This window comes from Chelon labrosus (genome assembly GCF_963514085.1).
Source record: "Chelon labrosus genome assembly, chromosome: 12".
NCBI classification, from domain to species: domain Eukaryota; kingdom Metazoa; phylum Chordata; class Actinopteri; order Mugiliformes; family Mugilidae; genus Chelon; species Chelon labrosus.
The window spans coordinates 17,351,976-17,370,294 of record NC_140345.1 but is presented as its reverse complement, the minus strand read 5'-3'; the positions used below and the strand labels follow the sequence as shown (position 1 = coordinate 17,370,294).

At 41.4% G+C, this 18,319-nt stretch overlaps 1 protein-coding gene across 3 annotated transcripts in view; it reads left to right on the top strand.

Moving 5' to 3' along the window:
* Positions 1-18,319, top strand: part of dnah5 (dynein, axonemal, heavy chain 5) — a gene marked incomplete at its 5' end in the record, with an annotated part of 96,184 nt that overhangs the window by 28,638 nt on the left and 49,227 nt on the right. For all 3 annotated transcript variants that reach the window (XM_084557099.1, XM_084557098.1, XM_084557097.1), the window contains 21 exons: positions 190-414; positions 1,186-1,358; positions 2,574-2,644; positions 3,086-3,193; positions 3,291-3,478; positions 4,412-4,606; positions 4,829-4,963; positions 5,169-5,276; positions 5,740-5,893; positions 6,653-6,799; positions 8,146-8,387; positions 8,703-8,879; positions 10,142-10,346; positions 10,587-10,729; positions 11,759-11,893; positions 12,171-12,293; positions 12,481-12,694; positions 12,867-13,090; positions 14,064-14,262; positions 14,360-14,532; positions 15,031-15,161. In XM_084557099.1, coding sequence (XP_084413225.1) covers positions 190-414; positions 1,186-1,358; positions 2,574-2,644; positions 3,086-3,193; positions 3,291-3,478; positions 4,412-4,606; positions 4,829-4,963; positions 5,169-5,276; positions 5,740-5,893; positions 6,653-6,799; positions 8,146-8,387; positions 8,703-8,879; positions 10,142-10,346; positions 10,587-10,729; positions 11,759-11,893; positions 12,171-12,293; positions 12,481-12,694; positions 12,867-13,090; positions 14,064-14,262; positions 14,360-14,532; positions 15,031-15,161 — 3,470 coding nt within the window. The remainder of the gene's footprint in view (positions 1-189; positions 415-1,185; positions 1,359-2,573; positions 2,645-3,085; positions 3,194-3,290; positions 3,479-4,411; positions 4,607-4,828; positions 4,964-5,168; positions 5,277-5,739; positions 5,894-6,652; positions 6,800-8,145; positions 8,388-8,702; positions 8,880-10,141; positions 10,347-10,586; positions 10,730-11,758; positions 11,894-12,170; positions 12,294-12,480; positions 12,695-12,866; positions 13,091-14,063; positions 14,263-14,359; positions 14,533-15,030; positions 15,162-18,319) is intronic.

The window sequence follows — 18,319 nt, the reverse complement described above, 5'->3', positions numbered from 1 at the left end:
TAGGTTGTGGCTGCATTTGAAGAAGTAATCCACCGACATTTCCCAATGTGGACCACACCAATACACCATGGTCTTGCTTACATAAACCACACCAGCATTATCAGTATGGCAAGTTTACTTTCGGGGATGTTGGAAGTGGAATTTGAAGGTCTTCAGCACATGTGAAAAAAATCCTTGTCCTTGTATCAGGTGGGCTTGCTAGGAATCCAGATGATATGGACGAGAGACGCCGAGGAGGCTCTGACCAATGCCCGATATGATCGCCGCATTATGCCTAAAACCAACCAGCTCTTCCTGGATCTGCTCAACACACTGATTGACATGACCACGAGAGACCTGGAGGCCGTGGAGAGGACCAAGTACGAGACCCTCATCACTATTCATGTCCACCAGAGGGACATATTTGATGACCTGGTGAGTGCATCCAATAAAGAGCCAAGGAGACAGTAGAACAGGGGATCCAGGAGTAGCCAAAACAACCAGCTAAAATATTTTACACTAAACACAAGCCAAGCACTTACCAAAGGTTTACAAATTCATCTCAAGGTTTATATTCAATTAGAATATCCCACTAAAGATAGTGTCTGCTTTGTAAACTGTCATTTATTCACCTCCTTTGTTCCCAGTCTTAGCCTTATCCCCTGCAATTTTTCTAAATGTTGTTTTCATGTCCTATTACCTTCATGTCTCCCATATTTTTTCTCTTTTTCTTTCATCTCTGAACTCATCTTCCTCCTTATTCTGCTTCCTTTTCTTCATTGCACCACACATACCTGTCTTATTGACTTGCCTCTGTCCTGCTATCTTTCTTTCCTTTACCTTTCTTCCACCCCCTTTTCATCTCATGGTTTCTCGCCTCTTTTCTTTCATCCCTGCCTTACCCACCTCTCTTTCTCTTCCCCACCTTCTTAACGTTGCCTTCCTCTCACCCATTGCCCCTTAATGCATCCTGCCCTTCCACCCCTACTTCCCTCCCTTTTCCTGCTTTTATCTCTCGCCTCACATCGTCTCCTGAATGGTGCCCTTCACTCTCTTATTCTTTGCTTGCTTTCTACCGTCTCCTGCTTTCTTCTCATCCTTTTATCTTCCTTCCCCGTCTCTCTCCTGCTGTCTACTCTTCCCCTCTGCGTTACTTTGCTCTCTGTCCCCCATCTTCTCCCTTATCCTTACCGTTTCTCCTCCCAGTGCCGGCTGCACGTCAAAAGCCCCAATGACTTTGAGTGGCTGAAGCAGTGCCGGTTCTACTTTAATGAGGACTCAGACAAGATGATCATCAACATCACAGACGTGGGCTTCGTCTACCAGAATGAATTCTTGGGCTGCACTGAAAGGCTTGTCATTACGCCATTGACGGACAGGTAAAGGGCTACCACTGAAAATATACGTCTCATAAAGGCAGATTTAAAATGGTATGAATGTATTCTCAGCTAGTGAATAAATTAAAGCCAACAGACCAGAACACAAGCAAAACTCAACCTCAACTGTGTTGCACAGTGAAAACCATGCAACCTTTGAATAACTGTGCAGAATAAGTCAACAGCTCCATAGAACCGTGATACTGTACATGCAAGATTGATCAATCCACTGCAGATACATGCCGCTAACTGCACATTAGGTAAATGATCACCAAGGCATGGTTGCAGTTTCTATGGCTGACTAATGGCTGGGTTTTAGGAGCAGAGATACGCTGAGAGAGAGCGCTGGGATTGGGGAGAGAAGAAATTAGAAAAGAGGAGCAGACTCTCTGCAGTGATCCCCCCCGCTGTCACTGACAGAAGGTATGACTGATGGAGAGAGAGGAAGAGAAACAGACAGAAGGAGGGAGGCAGAAGTTCACAAACAACCAGTGTCAGACTAACAGACACAGAGAGCGACACATGAGATGAGACGGAGAGAAACAAGATGAGGAGAGACAAGGGGAAGGAGATGTGAAGGGACAGCGGCAGGGAAGGAATCACCGGCAGACATCAGCTCTCCAAAGAAGTGGCATGCCAGCCTCATGGCCCAAGGTGCTAAGACAGCCCTGACTTTCTTACTGCTATCTTTCCCTGCCTCAAACACTATCTGATTCAATCCCCTTCAGTGAATATGCTCTTCACTGTTTCCCCTTTCTACCACGTAGCATCCTCTCTACCATTGCACCAGGGTTGAAAACGGATAAAGGTTTAACTGGTGCGTTGTGCAAGCAAAAGGATGATGATGAGAAAATAATCAGTTTGTATACTAGTGGATTGATTTGTTGTACATTCTCCGAGGGACACAAAATACGTTGGAAGCACAGTGTTTTCATGACTGGAGGCTGGCCATGCAGTGAAAAGCGAGACCAGTGTTTAGCCAGAAGCCAGGGTCGGGTCCTGGTGTCAGTCATCTCCACTGCTGAAGTGTCTTCGAGCAAATCACTGACTCCCCTTTAGCTTTAGGGGTTCTCTGGCTGTCCTTGACCTTCCACCTCCAAGCGGAAAGTCATACTGTCATACAAAAAAAAAAAATGCTTTGCAAAGGAAGCAAAACATATAACCTAATTTATGCCTAAGAATTAAATGATTAATATTTGTGTGTCGACTTTTGCTCAGGTGCTACATCACCTTAGCTCAGGCTCTGGGTATGAGCATGGGTGGAGCCCCTGCTGGTCCGGCAGGCACAGGTAAGTTTGAAAAATCTGTCTTAAACTGCTGATATTATTTTAATTCCATTTTAGGAAATGTCATAATCAAGACTACAGCCATGGCGCCAGTAGTTTATTAGTGTAATAAATGTAATACACTTGGATCTTCCATGCTCAACATGACACTAGGGTGACAGCAGTATGGGATAGTGAAATGAACAAGCTGTTCCAAGATTAGTCTCAAGGATTGCCAAGGGATTAATGCGATGGCAGACAGAAATACATGTTTTTAATTAAATTTTAATTTAATAGATAAGAATAGACAGTTTTACTTTTCAAACTCCTAAAATTAGACAGCTCAGGCCATCATCCAAATGCTGATTCACTGATGAGCAGAGGTGCAGAGTCTTCCTCATTTGAGAACAGCTTCAAATGTTGCATCCCAGTTTAAAACTTGAGAAATTTGCCCTTTGTTATCAGGAAAGACAGAGACCATAAAAGACATGGGTCGCTGTCTGGGAAAGTATGTTGTTGTCTTCAACTGTTCTGACCAGATGGACTTCAGGGGCTTGGGAAGAATATTCAAAGGTAAGAGTCATAGAGTAAAATCATGCTATGATATTTTTTATTTTTTTGTTTTAATTTAACAACAAAATGCCGATAAAATTGCACGTGTGATTTCCAGGCCTGGCGCAGTCTGGCTCGTGGGGCTGTTTCGACGAATTCAACCGCATCGACCTGCCTGTTCTGTCGGTGGCGGCTCAGCAGATCGCGATAGTTCTCACCTGCAAGAAAGAACGTCGCAAAAACTTCATCTTCACTGATGGAGACAACGTGGATATGAACCCTGAGTTTGGCATCTTCCTCACCATGGTCAGCGTTTAAACAGCCAACAGCTATTAGTCCTCTTAAGCATTTATTTTTCTGTGTTTGGACGCAGTTGATGTGTTGATGTGATGCCTGTGTGAATTGTAGTGCGGACGGTCAGTCGCTGGTACTCTGGGTGATACACCTGACCACATGCACATATGTGCCTAAAGTGGCAATGATATTATAAGAACCTTTAATTTCAGCTGATTAACAGCACTGAGATGTATTTTATTTCAAGCTGTGAAATGGTCTGGTTATATAAATAGCATATAATAAATCACACATAATACTACGTTATGAGATTTAATGAGTGCCCCATGCCTTCTTTTACAAGACAGAAGGGTTCTCTTCTTATTAATAATATTAGCCAGTGTCCTTTATCTTACTCTTCATTAAGTAATGTTTGGATCACTTTATCTCCTGTGTGCAGTTGATGCCCCAAGGCAAGTCATTAAATAGTAGAATAATTCTCCCCTGTGGTGAGAGGGGTCAAAGATCATTTATATCTTTCTTTCTGTGTGTGTGTGTGTGTGTGTGTGTATTTTGACCTGAATACACACTGACTCACAGGAGCTTGTGCCACTTGCGTTAGGTACTGCTTTTTCTGCGTGTTTCCTACGTACGGTGGATCAAGGCTGTGTGGAAAAAGGAGACTGAGCTGCAGTCATGGGGATTCAACTCGCCGAAGGATCGAGACTGTTATGAGCTTTAGCAGTGTTCCAGTATTAGTTCACTGTGTATTGAAAATTTTGCAAATTACACACATCTGCTCACATTTTAACCTCCTGTATGTTTTTCTGTGTCTTGTCATATCCACACTTCTTGGATTTCATTTGCTGCACAATCTGAGATCTAAATGTTTTACTTACACATTGTTATCATTTGAAATTGTTCAGTTTTTTCTTTCTTTTGTTTTCTTCTTGCTTTTATAATCAGAATCCAGGTTATGCTGGTCGCCAGGAGCTTCCTGAGAACCTGAAGATCAATTTCCGCTCTGTAGCCATGATGGTTCCTGACCGCCAAATCATTATCCGGGTAAAACTGGCCAGTTGTGGCTTTATAGACAACATCGAGCTGGCCAGGAAGTTCTTCACTCTTTACAAGCTGTGTGAGGAGCAACTCTCCAAACAGGTAAAAAAATAATAATAATAATAATAATTTGGGTTTTATTGTATTCGTGCAAGCTCAGTTTTAAGTGTCAAGTGGAAGACAGTGGCTGATTGTGCGTAACAACACCGCGCTTCAGAGGCTGCAGATTTATCAACATGTGTCCCCTGCTGTGGACTTTAATTAGTTAGCATTAACATTCATGAGTCACTGTTGTTAATGAATTTAAAATGCTATTTGTCCCAGGTGCACTATGACTTTGGCTTGAGGAACATTCTGTCCGTTCTGCGAACTCTGGGAGCAGCCAAGCGAGCCAACCCCAGTGACACAGAGTCCACCATTGTCATGAGGGTTCTGAGGGACATGAACCTTTCCAAACTGGTCAGTACACAACACTGCATTGAGCTGATAAGATTTGTTTTGAAGAAGAATGAGAATGAATCATTAATTTGATGAATAAAATACGCCAGTGTTTAATTGCAATGCACAGACAGATTATAAAGGAGAGATTTAAGACTAAAACTAATTCACTGCTGTTTTTCTATGTTGTTTTTCAAATGTGTGTGTACGTGTGTGTGTTTGTTAGATCGATGAGGATGAGCCCCTCTTCCTGAGCCTGATTGAAGACCTCTTCCCAAGCATCCAGCTCGATAAAGCCGGCTACCCAGAACTAGAGGCCGCCATCGACATACAGGTAGGAGAAAGCAAAAATGGAAGGGTTTGTCTTTGTTTCAGAGAGTCGTATAGATATGAGCAGGGTTGAGGAAAGAAAGAGGGGAAAAAGAGCAGGCAGGAAAGGGAAATCAAGAGGCTGAATAAAAACTGACAGAAGCTTAATGGACTGTGAGACCGCCGTATCTTTCATGTCACTCCTAAACCGCTCAAGACATAACACCCAAAGGGATACAAACAGTGCCAGGACCTTGTCTAAGCATCTGTGGAAGACACAGTACAGGGGAAATAGAAAGAAAAATGTTAGGTCTTTAAATTAAACTTAATTCCTGCAGTAATTATACTTTTTAATTGTCTTATTTATTGATTCCAATACTGTTTTAATGGTAATCATTCAAACCATGTCATTGTACTTGGTATACATGTTTATAGTAGATAAACACAGATGGATCTGCAAACATGTATATTCTATTCTGTTTCCTCAGGTCGAGGATGCAGGTCTGATCATCCACCCTCCGTGGAAGCTAAAGATCATCCAGCTGTTTGAGACTCAGAGGGTCCGACATGGCATGATGGCCCTGGGGCCCAGTGGGGCTGGAAAAACAACATGTATACACACACTGATGAGAGCCATGACAGGTAGGGTTTTGCGTATGTTTTGGGGAGTGTACAGTTTGTTCAGAAGAAAAGTTGACTAGTGTTGAAACTGTTGTGTCTATGTAATTAAAAAGAAAAAGAAAAGCATTTCTCTCCACTTGAATTTCAAGTTTTTGTTGCTTTTTTCATATCGATTCTGCCTGGCCATTATGTCATCAGGCTGCCATCTGTTACTCAGAATTACGCTGTTACTGGATACACTTTTGTGAACATGAACAATACAGGATAGATACTTCAAACATTTACCCCCCATTCTGCATAAATTTAAATTTATATTTAGAACTCTAATACTTTTATTAAACTGGAAATACTGGCCTGCAGACATGAATGTACAAGTGGCAGAAAACAGGAATGAATAGATTACTGGGTCAAAAAGCAGAACAACACTGCAATGACTGCAACTGGAGAAATCCAAAGACATGTGATAGGTGGATGAAAGTTTTAAGAAACAGGTGGAATAGTGGAAATGACTGGGGATGAGACAGAAATTGTGGCCTCAAGTTCAAATTGAAATCAGTTATGAAGTATGCAGTGACGAACCACAATCAGATATTGGTGCAACTTCTTGCATAAATTAGTACATTGATGGGATAAAAAAATATATCTATTTTGACAAACTTGTAATTGTGGCTAAAAGCACTGTAGAGTAAGACAATCCTGGAGCTGCATCTTGTTGAATTTGTTGCTTAATTAACCTCAGAAATGCAGAAAGTGTCTTTGTCGATGTCTTCTTCTTCGCAGAGTGTGGTCAGCCTCACAGAGAGATGCGCATGAACCCCAAAGCCATCACGGCCCCGCAGATGTTTGGCCGACTCGATGTGGCCACGAACGACTGGACTGATGGCATCTTTTCTACACTTTGGAGGAAAACGCTGAGAGCAAAGAAAGGTCAGCGATGCTTCTTAGTCAGCACTGGTTTTATACGCTGATATTAATAAAATCAGAGCACAGAAAAAAAGAAGAGAGGAGATGATAAACATAAATGATGCTGAGGTAACACTGAAGACAAAGTCATAGATGTCTTTAAGTTACAACGGAGCAAGCGTGGCTTCCTAATAGCATCTTTTCAACATCTCTGTAGAGGAGAAGAAAAAAAACATGAGACAGATCTCTCAAAGGAACCTTCCTTTTTTTTTTCTTTGCAAACTTTGAGGAAACCAGCCCAAGTATGTTGTTACTTTGCAGTATAAATATCTTGGGACATCCTTGCATCCATGCTTCAAAGCAGAACCAACAGCTGTTTTATGTTTCAACTCCTAAGCCTTCACACATCATTAAAAATGCATGCGTTCAGCGGTATGAATATACATTACGGGTTTTAGCCTATGTCAAAACATGCGTCTGATGTGATAAGCGTCTGCATCTATCTTGGAGTTGCAGTTATTCCATATGTTTGTAATTCGTTTGTGCAGCTGCTTGTTTCGAGTAGAGAGGATTCAAACGTAGAGAATTAGTACATGTGGATTTGTGCAGCTCCTGATTTAAGTGTTCTACAAAGGCCCACATTATGGTTCATGCTGCACTTATACCAACACATTGTACACGCATTGTGTTTGAACTGATTTAAAAACAACACTTCTTCCCTCATCTGTTTAAATGACTTCTGTGTAAAAAAAAAAAAAAAACAGATGGCACATCATATTTGAGTCCTTTGCTTTAGGACCAGAACATTTAGGCTATTGATCACAAGAAACATACTAAATATATCTATATGGCTATAAATACTAATTTACTAATCTCTCAAGTGTATCCAAAACATGATGAAACCAGAGCGACTGGACTTGTAGAGTTTCTTGAAGACGTTTGGCCACTCATTCAAGTATCTTCTTCCATTTTAAATCACTTGAAGGCTTTAATAGGAACGTCTGTATGTGTTGCCCACATGAAACTCACACGACTGAGGTCTGTAAGATGAGGTAGATCGCCCATGGTTAGAGGAATCTGTTTTGACCCTGTTTTCCTCCAATCTCAGGTAAGTATCAGGCCGTTATAGACCCTAGTCATGTGAGTTTTCTCAAGTTTGTGAACCACCTTTATTCATGACCAGCTGCTCCAATCTATCATTGTTTCTGAATATTTATGCAAGTGTTTGTGTTTCGTTTAAGTTTATATACAGCTATTCGATTACTGACTGGTGAATAATAGCTCATTCTCCCTGCGAGCGAGAGCAGTTGGTAATCATAGATCATTTCCATATCCACGTAAACAAACGAAAACACTGTTTTGTCTCTCAGGAGAGCACATCTGGATAGTCCTGGACGGACCCGTGGATGCCATCTGGATTGAAAACCTAAACTCGGTTTTGGACGACAACAGAACTCTTACGCTGGCAAACGGCGACCGCATACCTATGGCTCCCAACTGCAAGGTGGTTTTTGAGCCACATAACATTGACAACGCCTCTCCGGCCACCGTCTCGCGCAACGGCATGGTGTTCATGAGCTCGTCCGTGCTCAACTGGAGCCCGATATTGGAGGTGAAAGACCTACATTTTTTTTTTTTTACAAACATTTGAAATTGCAGAGCTCATGGCATGGCATGACAGTGTGTATATGAAAAATATGCTCCTGTGATAAGTATCATCACTGAATACAAATGATTAATTCTAATTATAAAAATACCTGAAAGATTTATGTATGACTGGTCATTGCTGTAAGATGTGTTGGTTAATTTCCTCTCTATATAACCATCACACAACTGGGCCATGGTTTTGTTAACACACTCATCAAAATGTTTTGTTTTTAATTAATATAACTACAACTAAGCCCAGTGATGTGCTTGCGGTTCTCAGGGCTGGTTGAATAAACGCTCCCCCCAGGAGGCAGAGGTACTGAGGGAGCTCTTCTCTTCCTCATTCTCTGAGGTCTACCGCTTCAGTGTTCAGTCGCTGGAGTTTAAGATGGACATGCTAGAGGCCTTTGTCATCATGCAGTGCATTAACATGCTGCAGGGACTCATACCTCCAAAGGTAAGGTTACACATTCAAAGGGACAGACTACACTCAGACGCAATATTCTGTGTATTTTGATGAAAATGATTCAGTCATACTGTAAAGATAAAATGACTGCTGAAGTAAAACAGGAACTTATGATTGATATAAAGTGAGGCTGTCAATAGATTTAAATCTGTTTGACTGAATGATTTCCATAGTGAACACGTTGAATCCAATTACTCAAATTCTCTTTTTTAAATGTGACTTGGTGGTTAGCACTGATGCCTCACAGCAAGAAGGTTGTGGGATTCGAATCTGTTCGACTCTGTGTGGAGTTTGCATGTTCTCCATGTGTCTGCGTGGGTTCTCTCTGGGTGCTCCGGCTTCCTCCCACTGTTCAAATTGGCTAAATTGATTCTAAATTGGCCGTAGGTGTGTATGTGAGTTTGAATGGTTGTCTGTCTTTCTGTGTTAGCCCTGCGATAGACTGGCAACCTGTCCAGGGTGTACCCCGCCTCTCGCCCGATGACAGCTGGGATAGAATCCAGCACCCCCTGCGACCCTTAACAGGACAAGCGGTTACACAAGATGAATGAATGAATAAATTAAATGTGCCTTAAAGGGATTCACATTTGTATAATATTTGTCGGTTAATGACAAAGTTCACGCCGACAGTGCAGATAACTTTGTTGTTCGAAGCTTTAGCGGTCAAAAGACCTGTTTCTTTATCCGTTTCTACTCCGTGCTTTCTCTCTCTACTTCTTTTGGGAGTTTTGGCAGTTTTGACACGCATTTCTGCCCACCACACGGTAAAATGATTTACTAATACCATACTTAACAATGCTTTCCACATTGTTATTTCTGTCATAAAAATAGAACATATGCGTAAAAACAGCATTAATATCAAGTATTTTCTGTATTTTTCTATACTGAGCAAAGACCTAAGCAGTAGTACAGTAGTTCTGTTCTCTAATACTTTCTTCAACAGCATCCGGCACTCTTTCAGATCATGCAAAACAGATCATGTTTTTTTTTTAATGTCATCAGGGATGGAGCTGTCATAACAGTTTTTCGCATCACTAACATGTAATTAATGCAGGACTCAATGTTTTTCATGTTTAGTTAAAAACGAAGCTTGATTTCAGTCTCTGTACCCTCACCTGTCCTTGTAGGTTTCTATTTGTAAAACCTTGTGGGATTTCCTTATGGAACACATCGCTGTTGTGTCCCATAAGGAACACCCCCTTCTTTTTAGTTTGCCTGCCTGTCACCAGTGATTGATGTGTGTCCCTCTGCAGGAGCAGTGTGGTGAGCTACCCAGAGAGCACTTGGAGCTGCTGTACGTCTTCGCCCTGATGTGGAGCGCTGGGGCCTTGCTTGAGCTGGACGACAGGAGGAAAATGGAAATGTGGCTCAGAGGGAACAACAGCATCCGTCTAAACTTGCCAGACATTCCTCCTGACAGCGAGGACACCATGTTTGACTACCATGTCACGGCAGATGGTAATCGTGCATTCATGATCAGATCCTGTCAAATGTAGAGCAGATGCCAAAAAAATAAATAAATATCGATGCTGTTCCCTTAAACATTATGGCTCGTGCTGCACTTCAATCTGGAAGCAGGTGCATGTTAATCGAATTGTTCAGGGACATATTTCTCCCGCTGGAAGATCATCATGTTGTGTTTGGCACTGATCCCTGTGCCATGAGTTATCTTCTTAATGCATGCAAATTTTCTTCCAGGCCATTGGGTCCACTGGAGCACCAGAGTGGAGGAATATGTTTATCCGTCTGAGCTCACCCCAGAGTACAGCTCCATCCTGGTCCCGAATGTTGACAATGTTAGAACGGACTTCCTAATTCAGACCATCGCCAAGCAGGGCAAGGTGAAGCTACCAACAGGAGTGGTGTATATTCATTCAGAAATTAAAAGCTACGTCCAGAAAAGTAGTATGAAACGAATGCATCACATGTGTTTATGTCGTGTAATGGATGGTGGTGTGGTCGACTGATCAATAAGACTTGCATTAAGGTTTTAGAGAGGTGGTGGTCATCTAATGCCGTCTTTATTCGACGTACTTGGATGCAGCTGTGTAGCCACGCTTCAGATCAATAGCATGGCAGCATGGCTGGATGCAGCATGGCCATACTAAGTGACCAGGTTAAGATGCAGTGGTCGATCCTCCATTCAGAAGTCCATTAAATGCTCCATCACACGGCATTCATTAAAGCGTGTACGCTTTTCTAAGTGTGATTCATAATTCCACTGGAAGAGGGAAGGGAGCTTTTATACCTGGCTGTGTTCAGTAAACAGGTGGGGTGAGATTTCATTTCCTTCCATTTACTTTAGAGGCTCCTTTAATCCCATTTACTTTTACCGACTAGATGTGATTAGCTATTCCCACGAGCCGCTGGATATAAATTGTAACACAACATGTTAGGTTAAGCTACAGTAAAAGCCTGTGGTATAAATAGCTACGGTACATATGGTTGGTTTCACAGCCGAGCCAAGCTGCCCTAGCAACATTATTATAACTTTACCATTCACATTTGTGCGGGTGAGCTTAGACTGAAGTTCTACTCACTACAGAGTCATTTATCAGCTCGTACCTCTCTCCTTTTTGACAAGTATGTGTCATAGGTTATGGTATTGATTTAACAAATTCATCTGTCAGAAGTACAAAAAAATCAATACAACAATACTTGGTGTCCTGAGGAAGTTATTTGAACATTTATCTTGTCAAGCTGAGTAGTTTTAGGGCTACTTAAGACTGTCTCGTTCTTGTCTTCTTTCTCTTTGTCTGGCTTATTAAGGTGTCTGTAGTCACTCTATTCATTCGTCCTGTTATCTTAGAAGTTATATATAGATTTCTGTCTCTCTTAAGACTGATGGGAAATGTGCGTCTTTGCTGCAGGCTGTTTTGCTGATTGGAGAGCAAGGGACAGCCAAGACCGTTGTCATCAAGGGCTACATGTCAAAGTATGACCCCGAGACCCACGTAGGAAAGAGCCTCAACTTCTCTTCTGCTACCACACCGCTCATGTTCCAGGTAAAGAGGACAGTCCGTTTAATTTCTTCTTAATTCATTTACTCACCACATAAGTCGTAGTTTTTTATCTTTATATAAACTATGGTATGTGTTAATATGTTGAGGATTATTACAAATTCGTGTAATATTGATTAAACATGTGTGGGTCGGAGGAAGGACAACAGTTTCTTGCCTGTGCATGGCCAGGCTGCACATTAATCAAGCAGCTGTCTCAATTGAGTTCTTTCTCTTGTCTTTTTTTTTTTTCTCTCTCCTCGTTTTTGTGCTCCCTTTTTAGAGGACAGTAGAGAGTTACGTGGATAAAAGAATGGGGACAACTTATGGACCCCCAGCTGGGAAGAAAATGTCCATTTTTATAGATGATATCAACCTACCTGTCATCAATGAGTGGGGAGATCAGGTTTGGGATCATCGTAGCATTTCTCCTTGTCCCTGTGTGATTTTGTTCCAGTATCCACAAAACAATAACTTAACAACATATATTTAAACTTTTCTTTTGTCTGTATTTTAGTGGCCTAGACACTGAAATGCCAATAAATACACCATACATCTTCTTTATTTAAGTTACTTTCTGACCTTTATCGTAGGTGACTAATGAGATTGTCAGACAGCTGATGGAGCAGAACGGTTTCTTCAACCTGGAGAAGCCAGGAGAGTTCACCAATATTGTGGATGTTCAATTCCTGGCAGCTATGATTCATCCAGGAGGGGGCCGTAATGACATACCGCAGAGACTGAAAAGACAGTTTTCCATCTTTAACTGTACCCTGCCCTCTAATGCTTCCATCGACAAGATATTTGGTAAGGTGAAACAGTGCCAGAACCGTGAACATGTACTATATCTAAGTATTTGATTGTTATTTTATGGTTTTCTGCTCTGATATTGAGATTTATTGAGTAATTTATTGTCCTTTTTATATATGTGTCTCCTACATAATAAATAACAACTGCAGCCACTGACCTTATCATACAGGTGTGATTGGTGAGGGCTACTTCTGCACACGCCGTGGTTTCACGGAGGAGGTGCAGAGCATGGTGTCTCACTTGGTGTCTTTGACCCGTCACCTCTGGCAGCTGACCAAGGTCAAGATGCTTCCAACGCCTGCAAAGTTCCACTATATATTCAACCTGAGGGATCTGTCCAGGATCTGGCAAGGCATGCTCAGCACCAGTGGTGAGGTGATTGACTCAGTCCAGGTGAGAAGATTTAAGCATTGGGGCGCTGTGCATTTAATTGCAAGTTTGATACTGCTTGTCAAAGAATTAGGTTTCAGGAGTGAGATGGGATGATAAGAACCAGAAAGGTGCTTCCTTGAAAATAAAATTCATTAAATTAAATAAAAGAAAAATCAGATGACATAGACTCCTGGGAAATTTCCACATCCGTAGGTCAAGAGTCTCGTTTCTCACTGTGCCATCAGTCCAAATGCAAAACAAGTCCAGTTTAATTAGACAAATTAAATGTGCCAGCCTTAGTTATACAATAATCCTACTACAGTTGTGAGCATGTAACTAGTAGTGTACTGTGTAACTGACTAGAAAAGCTTTGGGCCTGACAGGATGATCAAAACCCCCTACTTATGTTGTCGCACTATTGTATCACTACATGATATTTTACGACACAATACTTTGTCTATCTACAATATTGGAAGGAGATACAAGTGTCTGTTGGTTTGTTGGATAAGAACAGGACAGGAAAAAAACATCATCATGATAAATTCTGGCACTGTAAGCTCCGTTGTTGCTGAGGTGGTCAACTCCCTTAAGGTTTTGTGGCCTCGCTGAATAATTGAATACAGGGAAATAATAACAACCTCAGGCTTCCCTGGAATCTAGGCAAACATGCTCAACATATCTGCTGAGTCTTCCAACATTAAACTGCATAAGACAAGGGCAGACTTAATCGGTAAACTGCTCCACCTGAACACAAAGGTGTGGATTATAAATATACACAGTTATCCATGGGATTTCAGCATCACACATTAATCCACTGAGTCTCTGCTAAATCTTTGTTTTACCTGATATTTCGTTTAGAAACCAGACATTTCCTTCCCACCAGTTTTATGTGTTATGTGTGCTCTGCTCTTTGTATTGCTTGCCATATAGTAAAATTAGCAACACTTCTTGCTATCTTAAAAGAAAACGATAACACCACAACATGATTTTCCAGGTGCTGCTGGCGCTGTGGAAGCACGAGTGCAAACGAGTGATAGCCGATCGATTTACTATGCCTGAAGACGTGGAGTGGTTCGACCAGGCCCTGGCAAAGCTCGTGGAAGAGGAGCTTGGAGAGGAGCACAAGAGCGTAGTGGACTATGGAGTCGACAGATACTTTGTCGACTTCTTGCGAGACGCCCCTGAGGCTACAGGTAGTGCTGAATCAAGAAGAACTAACTGTGGAAAGTCTCCTCAGAGTCATGGTTCTCTCTTTGATCATTTTCATGTAAAATGTTCTTTCCCTTACAGGAGAAGAGCCGGAAGATTCAGACTTCGATTTGCCCAAGGTGTACGAGCCTATTGAATCGTTTGAGAGTTTAAAGGACCGTCTGAACATGTTCCTGAGCCATTATAATGAGAGCATCAGGGGTACTGGCATGGACATGGTCTTCTTTCAAGATGCTATGATGCATCTGGTCAAGGTATTTATTTTATGACATAGACACACTATTAGAAAGAATAGGTTTCACAAGCTTTTTACTTATAGAAAATGACTGGATTACGACAAAAAGATAAAGCATATATTTTTGAAATTAGGAAAATGAAAGTGCACATTCATTACAAAGCCAAACAAAATTCCACACACTCAGATGTCATTAGATTAACAAGATGTTTTAGGAAGAAAATGGCTATTCGCTCAACAGACATTTGAATCATGCTTTTCTCTGCCTAAAATGGTCAAGCCATCTTCAGATGAGCTGAGACGACCTCTAAGCCCACGAAATGTCCTGCCAGTTTTGCTTTATATAACACAAAGTGTGAAGCTTTTAAACTAAACGCTTGCTTGCTCACAGACATTTGCACTCTCTGCCTCCACTGCTTGTTCCTTTTCACCTTTTGTCACACTCAGCTTGTCACAAATATATACTTGGTTATTTTATCCCAAGGTTTATGCCTGTGCTTGGGTCCTGTGTGTTTAGGTGTCGAGAATAATCCGGACACCTGGGGGTAATGCCTTGTTGGTGGGTGTTGGGGGTTCTGGCAAACAGAGCCTGACCAGACTGGCTTCGTTCATAGCCGGATACAAGATATTCCAGATCACTCTCACACGGTAACGCTCAAACACACACACACAATTCACATTTCCAGTCTTAAAAATCATTCCAGCTGCTTTGGAAAATTGCCATTTCAACTTAATTATCCTAGCCAAGTCTACAGATTATCCATTGGTTTTCATTGATACAATGACACTTAATCATTTAAAACTCTGGCCTAGCAAGTGCGGGTTGGTCAGACACCTCAGTGGGCCGTTATTCAGAATAAATTGAACCCACATGTTGCATCCATATCAATGTCAGAAATGTGCTGTGAGGGGTTGTTAGGGACAGAAATAAAATTTATTAGAATTAACCTCTCACATAGTCAATGAAACCAATCACATTCGCATACTATACTGGAAACCTCTCTCTCACACAAACACACACAAGTGAGGTGATTAACAACCAAAACACTTTTACACATACTAGTAAAATGTGTTCATACACACAGCTGAAAAATATTTACAGTATACAATGTGAAACCATTCATGTACTGTACTGAAAACCACACACATACAAGTGCAGTGCTTTTACATATGCAACTCTCACATAAAAAACCAGTGAAATCTTTCACACTACTAAAAGGTTTTAACGTTTTCTCTTTTAGACCATGGGGATTTACACTTATTTAAAGAGAGTTGGTCAAAACCCGGAGGAAACGACCCCGGACGTAACGTGAACTAGCTTAACTTAATAAGCGCTAGCCAGCAAAGTTAGATTGAAAGTCAACTGTCAACAATAAATTAGATATGTTGACTGATAGTTTATGTAATTTTACATAAATTTGTCCATAGAATGCTACGTCTCAACAGCTTACATTTAGTACTCCTGTATGTGTCAAGGTTTTCAGGGTGAGGTAGAACCCAAATGCTGGACACAAGGCGATGAGGCAGGAGTAGGCAAAAAATGAATTTAATTAAACCAAAGGAAACACAAAGTGCTGCTGAGACGGCAGGAGAACCAAAAACAAAAATCAAAACCTTCAAAAAGACAAAAATGTAACATGACAAGACTAGAGACTGAAAACACTGGGAACGCAGAGAAACAGTAGAAAACAGTACGACGCGACAGAAGACAAAGGGAAAGGCAGGACTATATATGCACACAAGGGCAGAAGAGACACAGGTGAAAACAATCAGGGCGGGGCAGACAATTACACAGGTGGGAAATCACAGGACGGGAAGGTGACGAGAAACAGGTGAGACCAATCAACAATCACGAAGGCGGGAAGATACAGGAAGGGACACAAGACAGGAAACCAAGAACTTAACAAAATAAAACATGAAACTGAAAAACATGAAACATGAATGAAACTCAAAACATGAACACAGGAGATAAAAACGCAGAACCATGACAGTATGAGCTGCACAGGCTGCTGCTATTTGTCGCGAAATCCACTATCCGCGTTATTACAGTCATTTATAATTATGGGCTTTTATTGAGACAGTAGAACAATTCAATGCATTATACACAGTAAATAATACCCTGTAGCGTGCAATGCCCATCACTTTTCTATTAAGATTACGTTTGGGTCCAAGAGGCAGCTAGTGAGAACCATTGGTGCGTAATTTCTTTTGATAAAACATGTGCTCATGGCGAATTTTAAATTTTAAATATGTTCTTTATATATTATATGAATATTATTCCTCAGTTTTAGTATTTGAGAAAGATTCAGTATTCATCATTCAGGAGCAGCAGTCTGCATGAATTAATTGCTGGGTCAGCCTGTGTTCTGACAATAAAATAAAAATGAATCAGATTGATATTTATTGAATAATATCTTGGCAGCTCAGGCCTCCTCGTCAACTGTGTCGACTCTGTGAAACAAGATCATTGTTTCCTGGGAGACTCATTTCACTGTAGTTGATTCACCAGAGGGAAAAACAAAATTTTTTACTCATGCATTCAGTTCTGTTTCACTCGTCTGAACGATGTGGGATATGCCCACTTGTGTGTTCACAAAAGCTCTTCGTATGCTATTAGAGCAACTCTGAGTTGCTAGCAGTCATAATATGTGCCAGTGCCTGCCACATTTACAGTGCATATTCCCAGTGCAGCATCGCTTGTCATTTAATCATCTGTTTGCATGTGAGAGGCCAATCTTCTCTTTATCTGTGTCTCAGCTAAATAGCTTACATGTCCTCAGTCTGCCACTATTTACTACTGTCACCCCACTGCATAACCTCCATTGGAACCCATTCTATACAATTATTTCCCTTACTTTTACTTCACCAGATGGGTGCCAAGCTGCCGCTCACCCTGGATTAAATCTGTGCACATATTTTTGAGCAAAGAGACAAACTAGGTATGCTCCATGGGTCTCAGGCTGGAACAGTGCTATTAAAACCCCTAGCTCATGCAGCCGCTGTGCTCGGTTTACCGTGAAAATCCCCTAAACCTAAGTCTCTTCGACAATAATCCCTAACCAGAGATTCAGAGCTTGGGTGGAAAGTTAGTTTTATTAAATCTGCTTGTCCAGGATGCTCTCATTTAGTTTTAGGCTGAAGAGGAAATGTCAGGGATTGATGGCTTCGCTGTCAGGTGAGCAGGATGAAGATGATTGTTCTTTTTTACCCCCCTTTGCATCTCTGTTTGGTGCTACGGGCGACAGTGCTGTTGCACGGTGTCAGCACTGACTGGACATGTACAACGTGTGCAAATATATGGAGGACAGGCTGAAATGCCACGGCCCACTATTCTTTACTCCTGCTACACTGTGAAGGGAAACATTATCCCAGGCTATGTGAGTTGCAGATTATACTGCCTCTATAAAAGCAGTATTATATTTTGCCCAGTTTTTGCTTTGCATACCTATACAGAGTATTTCTGTACAGGAGGCCAGTCCTTTATTGTTCTCACAAGGACAAACCAAACAAAGATTTTCTAACTGGGTCATTGATACTATTACACTGACCTTCTACATCTCAGGTCTTAGATTTCTATTGGGTTGTGAGCATATCCTACCACCAGAGGAGATTATAGAGCCTATTGAGGCAAACATTACACAATTAGACTTGGCCATGGGCTCGTATAGCTAAATTAATTAATGTTAGCCGTAAAAGAAAGAACAAACAATGTGATTGTATTGGAAGTTATTGTATTCCAATGTCACTCCATAGTCCAGGCTAGGCTAGCAGCAAGCTAGGCTAGCAGCATTCAACTTGCTTATTGT